This window comes from Piliocolobus tephrosceles, chromosome 6 (assembly GCF_002776525.5).
Source record: "Piliocolobus tephrosceles isolate RC106 chromosome 6, ASM277652v3, whole genome shotgun sequence".
NCBI classification, from domain to species: domain Eukaryota; kingdom Metazoa; phylum Chordata; class Mammalia; order Primates; family Cercopithecidae; genus Piliocolobus; species Piliocolobus tephrosceles.
The window spans coordinates 140,561,799-140,580,514 of NC_045439.1; the positions used below are offsets into that span (position 1 = coordinate 140,561,799).

Below are 18,716 nucleotides of genomic sequence, written 5' to 3' on the forward strand. Positions count from 1 at the left end.
TAGAGACAGGTTTTCACCATGTTGGCCAGGCTGGTCTTGAACCCCTGACCTCAAATGATCCACCCGCCTCGGCCTCCCAAAGTGCTGGGATCGCGGCTGTGCTTTGGATTTTATAAAAATGACTTGTGGACATTAAGTAACAACAAGCTGTCATCTCCTACCTATTCCACAGATAGAATTCTCAAACTATGTGTATATTTTTAAGGATATGGGGTACCCTTTTTTGTGTACCACATCCCTGGGAGTCCTTAAAGAAGATTTCAGCTAGATGCCACAAACTTTGTCTCATGCACCAGGGACTTACCTATACAATTCATAAAAATAGAAGTGGATGAAGGTGAAGCAATTTTTTCTCTAAATGTACTGCAAGGAAACTAATCTATTCAATCTCGTAATTTCATTTCCAGAGTTGAGACAGATTCACTAGTGAAAATCAGTTGGTAGGATTCTCTGGTTCAGGCATTTAACACAAGTTGCAGCCTTGTCCTCTTTTTCTCTTTCCATAGGAAATTTGCTGTAGAATTAGCTCTACACATAATCACACTATGCCACTAGCCAACTGGGGCTACACTAACTTGTTTGAACCCTTCAGATGAAAGCTAAGTAGCTGATAACGGCATAATATATTGTAGTTATGAGCATTTGGTTATTTATGCAGTTTTGCACACATGGGAATAATTGCATTTTCCAAACTGGTGATCACAGAAAGGATGGCCTTGCAGTAAGGTTTTTGACCACAAAATATTTATAAAGTATTTTTAAATCTATGGCTTGGTAATATGAACAATAAGACAATTAAACAGTGTGGAGTAACCTCTTTGAAAGGACGACTTGGGCCGGGCGCGGTGGCTCACGCCTGTAATCCCAGCCCTTCAGGAGGCCAAGGCGGGCAGATCACGAGGTCAAGAGATCAAGACCATCCTGGCCAACATGGTGAAACCCCATCTCTACTAAAAATACGAAAATTAGCTGGTCGTGGTGCTGTGCGCCTGTAGTCCTAGCTACTTGGGAGGCTGAAGCAGGAAAATTGCTTGAACCTGGGAGGCGGAGGTTGCAGTGAGCCGAGATCACACCACTGCACTCCAGCCTGGTGACAGAGCAAGACTCCATCTCAAAAAAAGAAAGAAAAAGAATAAAAAAAAGGACTTATGAAGCTTGATTGATTGTTATGTATTTCAGATAGTATTCATAGATATAACAAAAATTTTAGCTATTTTTAACCCACAAGAGAAGTGGAATGCTGCTGTCAAAAAAAAAACCTGATTTGCCTTGTAATTTTATAAGATGATAGAGAAACATTTTTCAGAGTTTATAGGCTGATCTCGTAATTGGATATTACATATTTTATCATTTTTATTAATGAAATATAATTATAACAAAATAATCCACAGTGGTTCATAACAGGAATAAAATATTAGGGTCTATTTTAAGCAAAATCTATCAGTCAAATGAGAAGGAACTTGAAGAATCCTAATTCCTCTAGAAAAAAACAGATGTCTAAATAAAGCCTACAGACTAATTTTGCTCCCAGTTTCTTTGGCCAAGTATTTCCTCCACTTTTAATTTAACCCCTGTGCTTCTTTATTGCAGCACATCACTTGGTGCTACGTGTAAACTCAGTTGCTTTTTAAAATATATTGACATTAAATGAGACGTGCCAAGTATGGGGCTCTGCTGCTGTGAGCAGTATATGAAGCCACTGCCAGCCAATTAAACCCCCAGGGATGAGTTTTCACTCTCACTTCTCCTCCACCTTTAAAGTAAAAATAGGAGACATACTGAGGTGGGATTTTTTTTTTTTTCTCCGTGTAATCTTTTATTTCGCTGCCGATTGATTTGGTGACTAAAAAGAATGTATATAGTTCAGTTTCATATTTTCCCTCTGTGCCCGATTTTAGCAAGTTATTTTTCTTGGGGTTAAAACAAGTAGTGGTCTTCAAATTCTTCATTCGATAAAAATTGTGGATCCTGGTATTATGAAGTTCATGAAATACAGCATTTTCTAGCTCGTCTGCACTTTCACAGAAGCCTACAAGAAAGGATAGGGAAACTTAACTTTTGTGTGCAATCAATCATACGCTGAACTGAGAAAGTCCCAAATGCTTATGAGACTCTTGCTTCCTAACTCCATGCTTTTCTGCCAAGAGATAAAAGCTTGAGCTCACCTACATTTTTGAACAGGGGCAGAGTGGAGGATGGCAGCCAAGGGCGTTAGATCTGCAATCACTTTTTGCTATGCCTCCATGCATATTGGCACCTTTCAACTTTCTCTGCTATGAGCTGGAGTCACCTGATACCCAGTTCAGTGCTGCTTTTTACTTTTGAGTTGACAACTCAAAGACAGGATGGATGTTGTTCCTTCCACCTCAGGCTAGAAAATCTGGACTTTCGATAACATCTTTGCAGTCTTCAACATATATTTTGGCAAGTAGTATAGAATCCATAGTTTAACTATGGTGTTGCCATACTAGATCCTTGGGATAGGTATACTACCAAGACTTCCCAGCCAGCATTTCCCAGAAATATCCAGATCTTTGTGAGTATTTCCCAGAAATATCCAGATCTTTCAGAATCAGGAACAAAGTACACTTAAACTTTAAAAATGTTTTATAGCCCAAACCAACACATATTTGTATTCACCCATGTATCCAAATCAACACTCATTGATACTGGTTAGATCAGAATTGGTCCCATGATCTTGTAATATGAAATTATCCAATTGGTCTTGAGCTATATGATGTTGTACCATGAAACACGGAAACAACATTGAACTAGGTATCAGGTGACTCCAGCTTATAGGTTTTTCATGAGATCTATTAATATTAGGATATGCTGTAAAAGGAATTTTTCACTATAAAAGATAAAATCCTTTACACTCATAAACAATATTAAAAGTTTTGTTCAGTGGTTCTCAGGACCCCTTTACACTCATCATGATTATTGAAGACCCTAAAGAACATTGGTTTAAGTGGGTTATATCTGTCATTATCAACTGTATTTGAAATTAAAACAGAGTAATTTTAAAAATGTTTATTAACTTCTTTTAAAATAACAATAATAAGCCCACTACCAACACTAACCTAAATAACATATTTTTGAAACGTAATTATTTTCTAAAACAAAAGAAATTAGTGAGAAGGGTAGGACTGTCTGACAGGTCTGAAAAATTAATAGAACATGGTTGGATTCTCATATCTGCTTCTGTATTCAATCTGTTGCAATATGTTGTTTTGGTTGACACACATGAAGAAAATCCAGCCCTACACAGATAAGTGTTTGGAAAATGGAAGAATAATTTGTATATTTTATAGCCTTTTCAGATAGTTGTGTATATTCTTCTTTGACTTTATACTAAACTCAACAATGGTAATTCTAAGTGTTAGTTACAATGTGGAATCTACAATCATATTTATAAACTTTTTGTCTTTTGTAACTTGTAAGAGAACAAGATTGAAAAAGGCAAAGAATATCTTAGTATAATTTTGAAAATAGTTTTGACCCTGCAGACTCCCTGAAAGGTTCTCAGTATCTGCTAGGGTCCCCAGATCACAATTTGAGAATCACTGCTGACATGGTTTGGTTCTGTGTCACCACCCAAATCTCATTTTGAATTGTAATCCCCACATGTTGGAGGAGGGGCCTGGTAGGAGACAATTGTATTACAGGGGCAGGTTTCCCGCTTGCTTTTCTTGTGGTAGTGAGTGAGTTCTCACAAGAGCCGATAGTTTTAAAGTGTGGCACTTACCCCCTCGCTCACTGTCTTTCTCCTGCCACCATGTGAAGAAGGTCTTTGTTTCCCCTTCACCTTCCACCATGATTGTAAGTCTTCTGAAGCCTCCCCAGCCATGTGGAACTGTGAGTCAATTAAACCTTTTTTCTTCATAAATTACCCAGTCTCAGGCAGTTTTTTTTTTTTTTTTTTTTTTTTTTTTTTTGAGATGGAGTTTTGCTCTTGTTGCCCAGGCTGGAGTGCAATGGCATGATCTTAGCTCACCGCAACCTCCGCCTCCTGGGTTCACACAATTCTCCTGCCTCAGCCTCCTGAGTAGTTGGGATTATAGGCATGCACCACTACACCCAGCTAATTTTGTATTTGTAGTAGAGATGGGGTTTCTCCATGTTGGTCAGGCTGGTCTCGAACTCCCAACCTCAGGTGATCTGCCCACCTCAGCCTCCCAAAGTGTTGGGAGTACAAGCATGAGCCACCACGCCCGGCCAAGTAGTTCTTTATAGCAGTGTGAAAATGGACTAATACAACTGGCTTTAGTTGCATGCAATGCTGTGCTAACCAATGACAAAAATTTAAACAAGAGAACTTCCTTACTTTTTTGAAGGTGAATCCATTTGGCCCATTTGGTTTGAGGATGTTTTCAAAACTCAACAAAGGTACTTCTATGTTTTCTATATCTTTATAACAAAATTCCCTAATCCCCTTCAATAGCCCCCAAAAAACAACTATCAGTTTTATTTTAATCTAACTGGTAATGGATATACTGAATAAATAACCCAGATAGAGCTGTTTCTTGCCATCTTTTGGGATCCCACCTTCTTGCTCTCTAGTATCTTGTGCTTTCACACTTGCATAAGTAATTAAAACCTGATTACAACCACAGTGTCTAGATCATAGTTCTCTATTATTACAAGATGATGTGCAATCATTTGTGAATATATCACATGTCCTCTTATTTTTCTACCATTAGAATACCAAAGTTTTCTTATGAATTGGAGCAATTCCAGATTATCTTTGTATCAATGTCACTCTTCTTCATCTTTCATCCGGTGTACTTTCTTGAGTAGAAGAGAAAGGGATGAAGTAAGCCTGAGTATGCTGCTGGGAGGATGTGATGCATTGAACGTCACTGATCATGAGTTTCAAAATGAGGAAAAGGTTGAGAACTACTCCTCCAGACCATCAAACTGAGGCATGCATGACTACCATCCCAGGCCAGGGTGATGAGATAAACAGCTACTACTTGGTAATCAGGAGTCTGTTGGTAACCTCTTCTCTGCCTTGAGTACCATTATAAGAAATAGGACTTGGGAGACAAAAGAAACTAGGAGTCAACCACAGGGTAAGAAGCCTAGTATTCAAGAACGTGTGTTCTGCTGCAACAACAGGGGCATGTCACAGAGGCATGCACCAGTGCCAAGGGGGCTGTCACTCAGCGTGACCTTGCTCATGTTCTTGGATTTCTGTGGTTACTGTGAAAGAAAAGCCAATCCTAGCAGAGCTGGTTTGCTGGATGCAAAGAAGCAATTAGTATCATCTGATAGATGTTTATGCAGAAAGGGACTGGGAAAGGCAGTGAAGGTAGAAATGAAGATGGAGAAATGATTGCCAGTAACCCTTGATGAGCAACCTTGGTTCAATGGAGGACCAGAAGTAGTAGATGAATAACTTCACAGAGGCAGCTCTCAGGTAACCTTCTTTGATGTAGAGACAAGAATATTTTACAACTACTTATTTGAGAAAAGGTGGAACTCTCTATCAAACTAGGAATATTTTGCAGGAAGTGAGAATGGCCATGAGAAAAGAGGCTGTGATCCTTTCTACAGTGATGAGGAAGAGAGAGTGCCTCTTTCTGCTAGTGTTTTATTCTGTGCTAATGAGGACCTGGAAAAAGCTACAAATCCCACTTACCATTCTTTGAATTCTCCAGAAGTTCTCCAGCTTAGAGAACCCAATTTTAGGAGAGTTGAAAGAAGGAGTGATGAGAACACACAGGAGAAAGGGCTAAGAATTTAAAAGACGGACATGGTGACTCACCCCTATAATACCAGCACTTTGGGAGGCTGAGGTGGGTGGATCACTTTAGCCCAGGAATTTGAAAGCAGCTGGGCAACATGGTGAAACCCTGGCTCTACAAAAATTACAAAAATTAACCAGATGTGGTGGTGTGCATCAGTAGTCTCACCTAATTGAGAAGCTGAGGTGAGAGGATCACTTGAGCCCAGGAGGTTGAGGCCGCAGTGAGTTGAGATCGCACCACTGCACTCCAGCCTGGGCAACAGAGTGATACCCTGTCAAAAAAAAAGAATTAAAAAGATTTTTTGAGTACAGGCTTCACACGTGTTTTATTCATTTATTTGACTGGAGATTTCACAAGTGCCTGCTCTAACGTAGCTAAGAGTCTGGTTGCAGGAGCTAGAGTGGTGCAGGTGAAAGAAGAAATGGACAACAAAGTAAACAACCAAGCAAAGAAATATATAGTGACAAAATGAGAAAAGGGTGGTGAAGAATGGGTGCAAGAGAATGACAGTGAAGGGAGACTAAGAACTTTAGAAAAGGGTGGTCAGGCATATAACGCATGATGATGAGGACCTTACTGCCTCAGTAGAGACCTAGCAACTCTTCTCTTCTGCTTCCCTCTCCCACTTCTAAGAACTCTGACAATTACACCTGGTCCAGCCAGACAATCCAGGATAATCTCTTGATTTTAAGGTCGGTTGATAGCAACCTTAATTCCATTAGCAACTTTATTTCTTCTTTGTCATGTAATCCAATATATTCACTGGTTATGGGTATTAGAACTCGGACATTTTTGAACGGTCATTATTCTGCCTACCACAACAACTGAAAATAAAAGTGAGAAAAGAGGCCAAAGCTCTTTGTCCCTTCTGGAGTTTTTCTCTGCTCACACTTGGAGAGTCTTTTATTTTATATAACTAAATTTCTTACAAGAGCTAATATGTAGTATCTAAACTGTATAATAATCAGTAGGTTTATGTGACCTTGGACGAGAGACAAGACACTTACCTTGAGTTTCCTTATCTATAATATGACAGGATTGAGGAAAATGGTCTCTCAGAACTCCCCCAGTGTTCCTAATCAGACCCTTGAAGAAACCATGTCATTGTAGATTATATTCCAAAGTGTCGTATCTCATTGCCACTGGGCATGTCTACTGAACTCCCGCAAACCACGACATCCTTGTTGATAGTTTCCTGGTTAAGTCACTGTTATATTTAGTATATGCTACCAACATTGATGAAATCTTTTCACCTGTCAACACATGTACTTTATGGATGTATAAAACAAAACAAGTCTGACTAAAAAAATATAGTGACTCCCAACTTCTGCTCTGCTGATGTCATTGTACATTGCATTGTATCTCGTCCATGTAGAATGGTCTGTTGCTTGTCACAGAGTTTGTTGTTGTTGTTACATGTTTTGGAAACACCCATACCTTGTAACATTAAAATACCTTGTGTTTATAAAGCACTTTACAGTTTACAAGATGTTTTCATATCTGTAACTGCATATAATTCTCTATTACAATGTTCCAAGATTAGCATACACTTCTTTAAAATGGGTGTATTGTATGTAGACACTTTATAGGCTTTCTTGATCAGTGGTAACAGAACTCCCAAGTAATTTGTTGGAAAACTGACTTCAGACAGTGGAATGGAACACAGACTTATTCACTCACATGCTGCATATGTGGCAACAAAGTCATCAGACATCCTTTATATTTTAAATTGAACATCATCTTAATGAGACTTATTATACTGCTTTTATCTTTACTTTTGAAAGGCAATGCAGTCATGGAATGCTCTCAGGCACTTTTCTTAATCACACTTTATTCTTTAGGCATTTTCCTGCCTTTTTATACTCGTGCTATATGTTAGCCACAATACATCTTTCTGAACATTTATTTGAATATAGATAAAATTATACATATGCAAAATCCCAAGGTACGATATTGCAGTCACACATAAAGCCTTGGAGTTGTAACTACTTATATTGGCTTTTATATGTGGAATGGTTCTCTAAATTATTTGGAAATTAATAATTTTTCAAAAATGATTCAAACAGCTCATTTGTCCTTCTGCCTCTCTCTTTAATTCTTAAGTCCAGATGCAAAGCAAAGAGAGACTTTTAGATGATTGTAAAGTCATTTAATTTCCAGACGTTGTCTAGTGTTTAAACACTGACATCAAAGCGAAGAGCCAATTATCAGAGTTCATTTGGTCTGAAGCCCCACTGCCTGAATTGCCATAGTTTTCCTTATGCTGAAAAGGAAATATATGTCACATCTTGAAGCTGTGGTATATAAAATCACTTTATCTAGAGCAGTTTAACTTGAAACATGTGTTTGGGCTCACTAACCACAAGGAGGCATTGAAGCATCTCTTCAAAATGTGAAAAGCAATTTTTTGAAGAAAAAAAGAGTTACCCCTACAGTTGTTGAATTTCATAGAAGCAATTATACCTGCTTGTGAGTACGCATGCTTTTTAAGTTTATGTTTTGATTCACTTTTTTTTAATGACCTGAAATATCAGCAGAAAGTGTTTCCGCTGTTGTTTCTTTTGTGAGAGATTTTTGGACAATAGTAATCCATACGTGTTTTCCCTTCTGCTCTGTTTCCAGTGGAAATGAAGGCAAACTGCAGGACTTTTATTAGTACGGACAAAGTAAATGCATTAGCTCTTCTTGCCCTTTGAAGGTTAAAAGTTCTTTTGACTGTGAGCAGAAGTTGATTTCTTTAGTATATGAATTATTTAAATATGTATTCCTGACAGCAAGGGATTTATCTGAAATCTGTGTGTCACTTAAGAATGATTCTGGAACACATTTTCAAAATACCACATAGGAAGCTCACATTAAGAAGCCAAAACAATATTTTTTTAACCTGAGCATGATTTTCTTACGCATCCTTATAAACATTCACATTGCATGTCAGAAATTTTCTCCATGTTTTGTCATCTTGATTCTTGGCAGCCTTGTTGGTATTGGAAAATGTGAACCCCTCTGTTACAGAGTATGTTGCTTAGCACATCTTCCAGAATAATGTTTAATTCTCCCGAGAAACAAGCACCTCATTCTTCGGGATTGGGTTGTTTCTGTAAGATGCTTCAGAGAAAATGTTTTCCTGGAAATATGGACTGTGACATTTTGAAATTCTCTTGTGCCATGTTTCTGTATTGACTTGCTCTTTCTGGGTTTTGACACCTTGTTTGCCTTTTAGGGTATTCCCAGCCTGTGAGAGAACATATTGCTGATTTCAACACACAGCAGAACATGCAGCTGGGGAGGCTGTGTGACATCTTAGGTACAGTCAACAGTTTACACAAGTGCCTCTTTGTAATGTTTATCAGTGGATGTTGATAAAATGTTTTGTTTGTTTGTTTGTTTGTTGATTATTTTTTTCCTCTACAAGGAAAAAGCTCAGATTTTTAATCTACTTACAGGGCAGTTAAATGTTTTATTTTAAAAAACAGATTTGTAGTAAAATCAGCTTGAATTAAAAAATGACAGTTTAACCAATTTACTTGGGCAGTTTTCTAGATTCTCTTTGCTACAGGTTTGGATCAGAATTTCTCTCCTGTAAACCAAAAATCTTCTTTATTTACTGAATCTTGCAGTGAGTGAAATCAAAATTTTACATTCGAGTCAGTCTTGTCTCTTATAATATCTGGGGAATGAGTGAAAGGTGGTATCAGAAATGAAGCACTGTGTTTTCATAAGAAGACAGAGGGGAAAATGAAGATAGATTTTTAAAAGAAGGTTTTATTTAAATATAGAGCATCTTGTTATTAGAAAACACGAAGTGCCTAATGGAAGGAATTTTTAGAAATACAGCCCTTGATTGAGTGATGTATACATCTTTGTGAAAGTCAAGTTCTGACACTGGTTTGGTCAGTTCTTAGTCAGACACCCATCTGGAGCCAGGCAAGAAGGATGTCTGAATGTGACAGCTTTGGTTGATACTGTTCAAGGCCAGGTTCAGATTAGGCTCTAAGAATATAGGTTGCAAAAGCTAAGCAGTAACATTGAATCTGTTTGTGAGATACTTGCCAAAAATTCATGGTTACATAAAAATTAGATTTTTATTAGTTATCAAATAAGAACTTCTTTGTTTTGTTAAAATGCAATTTCTTTGGCCCTTATTTAAGAAAAATAAGGAAGACTTTTAAATGATCAAGGACCAACTTAGCTGGCTCCCTGGAATGACATACTTTACATTATTCATATATATTTCAGCATCATTATTATTTTATAAATGCCATTTGGTAGCAAAAAATACATCAGTACTAGAAATTTACAGTGTCCTAAAATAATAATCATAATTGCTTTAATCTATTATCTAGGCACTAAGATTGTTTTCCAGCATTACAAAAAAATTTTTTTAATGACTTAAGATTGACTTGTTAGTATTAAGCTATTTCAACTAAAAACCTGACTGGATGGAAACCACTGAAGTTTAGCAGAGGGCAGACTTTGCTGTAATTTATTTGAATTAATTTTTTTCTTCAGCTTTTTATATCCCTTTCTATATATAGTATAAGCCATCACCAAATAATTTCTTTATAAAAGATTCTTATTATTGGAAAAGACTTGAAAGTATTGGACTTCTATTTTAAACAACTCAATAATTCAGTCTATCTCTACCTGCAATGGAATATTTTACTTATATGAACATTTCTGAGAGATTATGAGCCAAATGCCTTTTTCTTGGTACATAGTCTTTATGATATAGCAGTGCAATCATAAAATGTCTTCAAGAGGAGTAATGAAAGTTTAGAAATAGATGAAAAAAGTACTTTCTTGTGAAATAAAAATGTGAATAAACTAGAAAAATAAGTAATAATTTTATGGAAGAATAAATAATTATCCCTTATGGTTTTTCTTTCTTATTTGGGGGAAACAAAGATAATCCAGTCATACTGGTAAGGCTTGTCACTAGATATTGTCTGTGAATTCATGGTTCTCAGGTGGAGACCCCAATGACTAATTCCTAGATGAGTTCAGCAAGAAAGTGACTGATTACTGACTAGCAATCAAAGAAAGTTTCATCTTCATATCAATTCCTTTCCAAAATTACCTGTCAGTTAATTTTGAACATGTGTAAAATTAACCCATGATAAAACCCATTAATACTGAATATTAGAGTTGGTGATATGTATTCCTTTGCCAGAAATGAACAGGAAAGGTGAAATTGGCAACATGATTCCTTTTATCATTTGTAACCTAGAAATTTCTTCCCAAGAAAAAATTTGCTTTTCATCTGCTACAGTCTGTAAGCTATTTTTGTTGTTTTTCTGCCCTATTCTTTCATACTTAAAAAAACTCATTAGTTTGATTTTTAAAACCTCTATTGTAATTTGTTTAGATGCTAGTCTCTTCTTCAAAACACAAGATTTCGGATGACTAATTTGATGATTCAGCAATTGGATGCAAGTTATTTACTTACTGTCTCCTCAGTTAATTTATTTTGAGGTTTATGCTTCAAAATTAAATGGGAGCCACCTAAATATTCACATGTATGGAGCACCTGCTCTGGGCCTAGCACTGAGCCAGTTCAGAAAACATCCCCTTTAGGTCTCTGGAGAGGGAGATTTCTCTTGTATGCCTTGCGTCTAGGCATAAAAGACTTTCTCAACTTTGCGAATCTCTCCATAATCCCTTCAGTCAGTTCACAAGTGTTTATTGAGTGACTCCTACATATTCCACACTGTGCCAGGGCTTGGGGGAATATAAGAAATAGTACAAACATTGCCTTTAAGGAGCTTGGAGAGACAAGATTAATAGATTGGAAACAATAGGATAGAACACAGAGGACACTACTTCATGTTAAATCTTGAGGCACTGATCAAAAGGAACATAGGGAGCCGGGCGCGGTGGCTCACGCCTGTAATCCCAGCACTTTGGGAGGCCAAGGCAGGCAGATCACGGGGTCAGGAGATCAAGACCATCCTGGCTAACACGGTGAAACCCCGTCTCTACTAAAAATACAAAAAAGTAGCCAGGCGTGGTTGTGGGCGCCTGTAGTCCCAGCTACTAGGGAAGCTGAGGCAGGAGAAAGGCGTGAACCCGGGAGGCGGAGCTTGCAGTGAGCGGAGACGGCATCACTGCACTCTAGCCTGGGAGACAGAGCGAGACTCTGCCTCAAAAAAAAAAAAAAAAAAGAAAAGAAACGTAGGTGTGGGGGCAGCTGGGGAGTCACTGTTGGCCAGCCTAGTCAGGGTGGGCCAGGAGCACATTCACACACCTGTGCTGTTTCTTGAGCACTTACTATGTGCCAGATGCTGCACCAGATACTTTCTATATCTTCACTCATTTAATAGTGTCTAAAACAATACGCCCCAGGTGGTTTTATTCCCCTTTTTACAGATGAAGAAATGAATGCTTAGAAAGGTTAAATAACTAGAATTTAATCCGTCTATGCTCTGTATATATACTCTGCCAAACCAATCAGTGGAATCTTAAAATCCCCTCTTTGCCCTACTTGCCTAAGAAAACGTTTACAGTGCTCCCTCCTCTGAACTTCTCTAAGTACCTGGTCTGCGTGCTTCATGGTGCCCACAATAATTGCTGTATTTCCCTCCACGTTTAGCCAAGGGCTTTGCCCCTACAGACCAGTCAGCTATTTTGTGAATGAATGGATGAACAAATGAATGACTTCATTGACTGCTGATTTACTATTCATACTCCCTGAAATATTCTGCAGCATGGAGTGGATACTCTCATTTCACTATTCCATTTGGATGGGATATTTAATTAGGGTTTCTTGTGATGTTACATGTAAGAAGCACATCTTAAGAAGGAGAAAAGTTAAATTAAGGCCGTGTTTCCTTTAAACCAAAAATCACAAAACCTGCTTTTTAAGTAATATACTCCTCTTTGGGAATCAAGCAGGGGAAAGGCTGGTTTCCTGAAATAATCATTGCTATGATTATAATCAGACCATTTATTTGAACAGGACATTCCCTGAATTGGCCCTGTCAAGTCCGTACAGAATAAGAAATTGCAATTTCATCAGCTTTGTAAAGTTAATAGCTCTGTTTTATAATTTACTGAGGTTAATGGAATAAATTTTTAAAGCAGTATGCAATTCCTGTTGATGTTAATGGGAGTTGTATGGCTAAATCCCTATGTATTATTTGAAAGTACATTTCCAAGGTATCTCACAGCCCTCCTTCTGAAGGAATCATTGCATCTATTTTTTTGGTGGTGGTGTTATTTATATTTTCTTTAGAGAAATGCCGAACTGTAAAAAAGCCAGTTAGATTGCTCAGATAGTACAAAACCAATCTAAATTAACCTCAACATGGGTTTTGGATATGCTCTTTATTTTAAACTGCACAACATCAGTCGGATGCCACAGTTCATAATGTCATTTACCTTCACACCAGTAATTAACATTGTGCCTGTTGTTTTTAGATGCCAATGTGAACGTCATCTACATCTGCTCCCATCATATGAATGATGAGTTAGTGCTGTATTACAAAAGAATCCTAAGTCTACATGCAGCCGTCAAATCGGGGAACCTTGAGGACAGAAGTGACCTGCAGGACAGGTTCAAAATTATCACCCCTGAAGCTGTAAACGTCTTCCATGTGAGTTTGTCTTCTAATTACTACGGTTTCAGGGATGCAGTAAAGTTAAATTGGAAATTTTATAACTTGCAATGCTCTGGTACACATCAGTGAAATATTGTTGCAAGTTTAACAGCTTTACTGATTAGACTACTAGTTGGTCTGTAGGAAATAAATATTCCAGTTTAACTTTCAGACTTTGTGGAGCTACTCCTGCCCAGTTTCTCTGTAGTCATAGCCTAATTCCAGTTACTAGGTGGTACCATCAAGTAGGTGGATTTATAACATGTACATTCCTTTTTCTTCATTTTGTGTGGAGGACACTAAGGCAGAGAAAGGCTGGGCCTGCCCACAGTCACAAAACTACTTAGGAGCAGAACTAGACCAGGCCCTCTCTTTTCTGATCCACACAGGTACTCCATGTTTTTTCCCCTGAGGGGAATTTGGCTTGATTTACCATATCAGATGGTTCCTAATGAAAAATGTTCAGGTTTTTTTTTTTTTTTTTTTTTTAATTGTGCTGATTTTTTAGTGAATGGAATGAATTCTGAGTGGAATCCTATTCCTAGACAAGAGCGTTTGGGAAATTCATGGAATGATAAAAGGCAGCGTTCTAGAATAAGGCAGTACAAAAGGTGGCTTAAAACGAATTTATCTACATTTTAACAAGAATTTAAACTTTCCATGTTAACCAGGTAACAGTTTAATAATACCTAATGGACTATGCATTTTTGAGGAGACTTTTTTGGTGTAATTAAAGATAGCTGTCTTCATTTACAATTGAAATGCACCAAAGTCAACTGTCTCTCTATTGCCAAAGTGATTGCGTGCTCTACATAGGGAACACCTATGTGTTGGGTGACTACCCATTAACACTTCAAATGTACCATGATTTGACCAAAAAAAAAGGGGGGGTGGGAGAGGGACCTAAGGAAAGTCTTGCCAGCACTGGGGAGGGTTTCAATAGCATTTCTACTTTGCTGATACTCACTGAATTGTTGTCAGGATTTATTCTTTTCTACCAAAATGAACATTTTATTTTTTCATAACTGGACGCCTCAGTATTCCTTTAAAAACCCTCTGCTCAGTTTTGTTTCATTGGCACTTTTGGCTGTGAAAGAGGAAAGCAAGGACAGGGGCTGGGGAAGCAAAAGAAAGGACAAGTGGCAAATCACTGCCACTTATGTACATTCTTGGGAACTTTCCAATATCCTCCACCAATGTAAGAATTTCTTTGATGCTTCCTAGTTATTGCTTGGCCTCACTGACATAGTTACTATGGACATTAGGGTGCAAGGAAGAAAAAGAACTACCATTAGTGTATAGTTAAATTCCTGATTTTCTCCAGCCAGAAAATTGATCTAATGGCTGCTAGCTGTTAGTAAGGAGTTTCTGCACATCTGAAATGCCCATATACATTAAAGAAGCATAGAATGGGGAAGGGTCACTAGATTGGGGAGAAAAAAAAAGTGAGAAAACTAACATTTTTCAAATTCTTAGCATACAGTTTCTTTTCTTTCTTTCTTTCTTTCTTTCTTTCTTTTTTTTTTTTTTTTTTTTTTTGAGACAGCAGAGTCTCACTCTGTCACCCAGGCTGGAATGCAGTGGTGCGATCTCAGGTAACTGCAGCCTCCGAGCCTCCGCCTCCCAGGTTCAAGTAATTCTCCTGCCTCAGCCTCCTGAATAGCTGGGATTACAGGCATGTGCTACCACTCACAGCTAATTTTTGTATTTTTAGTTGAGACAGGGTTTCACTATGTTGGCCAGGCTGGTCTTGAACTCCTGACCTCAAGTGATCCGCCTGCCTCGGCCTCCCATAGTGCTGGGATTACAGGCGTGAGCCACTGTGCCCAGCCCAGTTTCTCATTTGATTCTCAGAATAATGCATCAAGATGGAAAGATAGCTCTTTTTATCCATCTCCCTTTATGGCTGAGGAAACCAATACTCCCTTTCTAATCCAAGGTTACTAGTAAGGCCAGAGTGTGAACCAAAATCTCTCTACCCCAGGGCAGTATCATGAGTTGGAATGACTGCCTTGCTCCTGGATGACCTGGGGCCTTGGGCAAGCCCCCTTACCTCTCTGGTCCTCTGATCCTCATCTATAAAATGAGATCCTGGATTAGATCATTTCAGAGTCATCTTCAACTCTATCATCCTATTACCTGAGAACTGTACCCTTGCTAGTCCACTATTTGGCTTCTAAGCAGGAGACAGGCACTCACAGATGCACATAGTATTGGTTTACATCTTTGTGAGTAGAAACAAACAGGCAAGGTTTTAAGTACTTAATAATTCTCCTCATAGCTCAAGTTTAAATTATTTGAGTAATTACTCATAAGCAATCAACTTTTTAAAAATGCAAAAATTAAATTCTTACTTTCAAATCAGTTATTGTTCATGTTTGGGGATTGCTTTATTTGTTTTTAATGGGTTTGAGAAATTGTATCAGTGCTGATTTTCATTTAAACGGATGGCTATGAGATTTTTAAAAGCATGCCAAAAATCTGTTTGTACATCTCTCCAAGTTACCATATGATTCTTGAATTTGTAATGGTAAAATGTGCTCTTTATAAAAGTCATTATGTCTATTTTTAGACATTTCAGTGTTTATGAAGACATACTAAACAACTACCTTTTATCTCAAGTCAAAAAAAATCAGTGGTGATAAATTAAATGTAGCCATAATTCAGTGGAACTAGAAACATTTTAGATTTTGTCATCTGTGTCAATCCACTGCCTGGATCTGATGATACTGATGTTCTCCAAATGGTCATACAAGACCTGTGATTAGTGATACATCCTTTGCCATCACTCATTCACATTTAAATCTGTATTAAACACATATGGAACACAATACTGTGGCAGCATCTTGCCTGGAGTCTAGGAAATGCCCGCAGACGACTATAATACTGAGTCGGGTAGAGTACTTGCCAATAGAAACAAGCAAACCTAGAGGAGATGGAACTCCATCCTGGCTGGAAATGTGCTCAGAATGTTAACGTTAGGTTCTATTGCTGCGTCTGCCATCCTCCTTCACATCTCAAAAACCCACCAGGTCTTTACTACTCACTCGATAAAATAAGGAACTTGTGGCAGCAGTGGCAACTGTGTTAACGGGGCTTGAATCCTGCTTCTGCTGTTTACTAGCTGTGTGACTTTGAGCAAATCACTTGAGGCTCAATTTCCCCATCTCCAAAATAGGGTTAGTTAATTGATTCAATGTCATATGGATCAAACAAGAGATCATGTCAAAGGCTTTGATCTTGTGAACTTACCATGAAAAGATTGCTGCCTTGGAATCCTCTTCTGGGTGCCCTGAAAAACTCACCACAGACATCGTAACTCAAGTCACCTATTCAGTTCAATTTTTTTACATGTCTTCATTGGAATAATTTACGGGAAAAAGAAAATAGTGAAATAAACAAGGAAGAAAGACAGTGACTAACCAGATGGAAAACACAAACCTGCCAGGTGTTATCACTGGCCATTGTCAAATGGAACATTGGGTTTCCTAGAATTGCATTCTCAGAAGTATGTTTTTTCAATGGATTTAAGGCCAGGTGCAGTGGCTCACACCTGTAATCTCAGCATTTTGGGAGGCCAAGGCAGGTGGATTGCTTGAGCTCAGGAGTTTGCGACCTAGCCTGCCATGTCAGGCAGCATGACAAAACTCGGTCTCTACAAAAAATACAAAAATTAGCCGGGCATGGTGGCACATGCCTATAGTCCCAGCTGCTTGAGGGACTAAGATAGGAGGATCGCTTGAGCCTGGGAGGTCGAGGCTGCAGGGAGCCGTGTTTGCACCACTGCACTCCAGCCTGGGTGACAGAGTAAGACTGTCCCTGCTTCCACAAAAAAAAAAAAAAAAAAAAAGGATTTAAAATTACAGTAGAAAAGGCATATTGTGTAGATCTAAGGAACTTGGAATAGAACACCTAATCTGGAGGAAGGGCCCAATGGGGAAATCATGTAAATCCTTGTCTCAGAGGAGCTCTGTTTTTTGCCTTTTAAAATTGTGGTAAATTATATATAACACAAAATTTACCATTTTAACCATTTTTAAGTACAGTTTGGTGGCATTAAGTACATTCACATTGTTGTACAACCATTGCCACTATCAATTTCAGAACTTTTTATCATCCCAAGAAGAAACTCTGTACCCATTAAGCAGTAAGTCCAAAAGAGCTCTTGTTTTAAAGGGAAAGTTATTTCAGAGCTGGAAGGACCGTAGAGACTTCTCATCCAACCCCTCATTTGAATATGAGAAACTGAGACTCAGAAAGGTTGAGTTTTCTAAATTACCTAGGAAGTCACAAATTCAGGACTGAAATGCAGGTGTTCTCCCCAGTCCAGTTCTCTTTCTCCCATACTCAGGAATTATACTCTCTGACAATCTGCAAACTGGTGCATCTGATATTCCTTGAAACAATCACTTAGCATTTCTCCATGTTTTTATGCTGCAGTAAGTAGACAATTTTTCACTAGAATTGGGGTAGTAGATGCTAGTCTATAAAATCCCTTCAGCTCCCTTGAGACTCTGGCACTTTTACATTATATTAATTGTATAACATTTTAATGACTTTATTTTTTATTTTTTTGAGACAGGGTCTTACTGTGTCACCCAGGCCGGAGTGCAGTGGCATGATCTTGGTTCACTGCAGCCTTGACCTCCCTGGCTCAAGCGATTCTCCTGCCTCAGGCTTTGAGTAGCTGGGACCACAGGTGTGTAACACCACATACCTGGCTAATTTTTTTGTAGATAGGGGGTTTTGCCACATTGCCCAGGCTGGTCTCAAAGTCCTGGGCTCAAGTGATCTGCCCGCCATGGCCTCCCAAAGTACTGGGATTACAGGTGTGAGCCACGGCGCCTAACCTGACTTTATTTTTAAGAGGGTTTTCTCTATAATAATAATTATTACCATTTGTTGAGCATCAATGCTGTGTATTATACTAGGAATTTTACATTTGTGATCTTATTTTAAAAGCCTTAGAGCAACCCCAACAAATAGGTAATTTTTATTCTTATTTAACAGGTGAAGAAACAGGCTCAAGGGTCTAAGTTACTTGCCTACATGAATGGAGCTTAAAAGTGATAGAGCTGGATTAAAAGCCAGACCTGTTTCACTTTAAAGCCCCATCACTTTGCTGTGTGCCATGCTGCCCTCTTCTCTAGAGGGAGGAAAACAATCTTGGATTATTTTATTCTATCCTTAGGTAATGTCTTTCCCATGCCCATCTTCACCTGATAAAATCTCACCCATCCTTCAGAATTCACCTCAACCCCAACCTCTTTCATAATAATAGTACCAGCTAACATTCATTAAGTCTTTCTTGTATCCAAGGCACTGTTATAAGTATTTTACATACATTATCTCATTTAATGCTTACAGCATC

At 38.3% G+C, this 18,716-nt stretch overlaps 1 protein-coding gene across 9 annotated transcripts in view; it reads left to right on the forward strand.

Annotated features, from left to right (window-relative positions):
- Nucleotides 1–18,716, forward strand: part of IQCH (IQ motif containing H) — a 255,305-nt gene that overhangs the window by 135,105 nt on the left and 101,484 nt on the right. For all 9 annotated transcript variants that reach the window (XM_023220769.2, XM_023220766.2, XM_023220767.2 and 6 more), the window contains 2 exons: nt 8,971–9,054; nt 13,167–13,342. In XM_023220769.2, the coding sequence (XP_023076537.1) occupies nt 8,971–9,054; nt 13,167–13,342 (260 nt within the window). The remainder of the gene's footprint in view (nt 1–8,970; nt 9,055–13,166; nt 13,343–18,716) is intronic.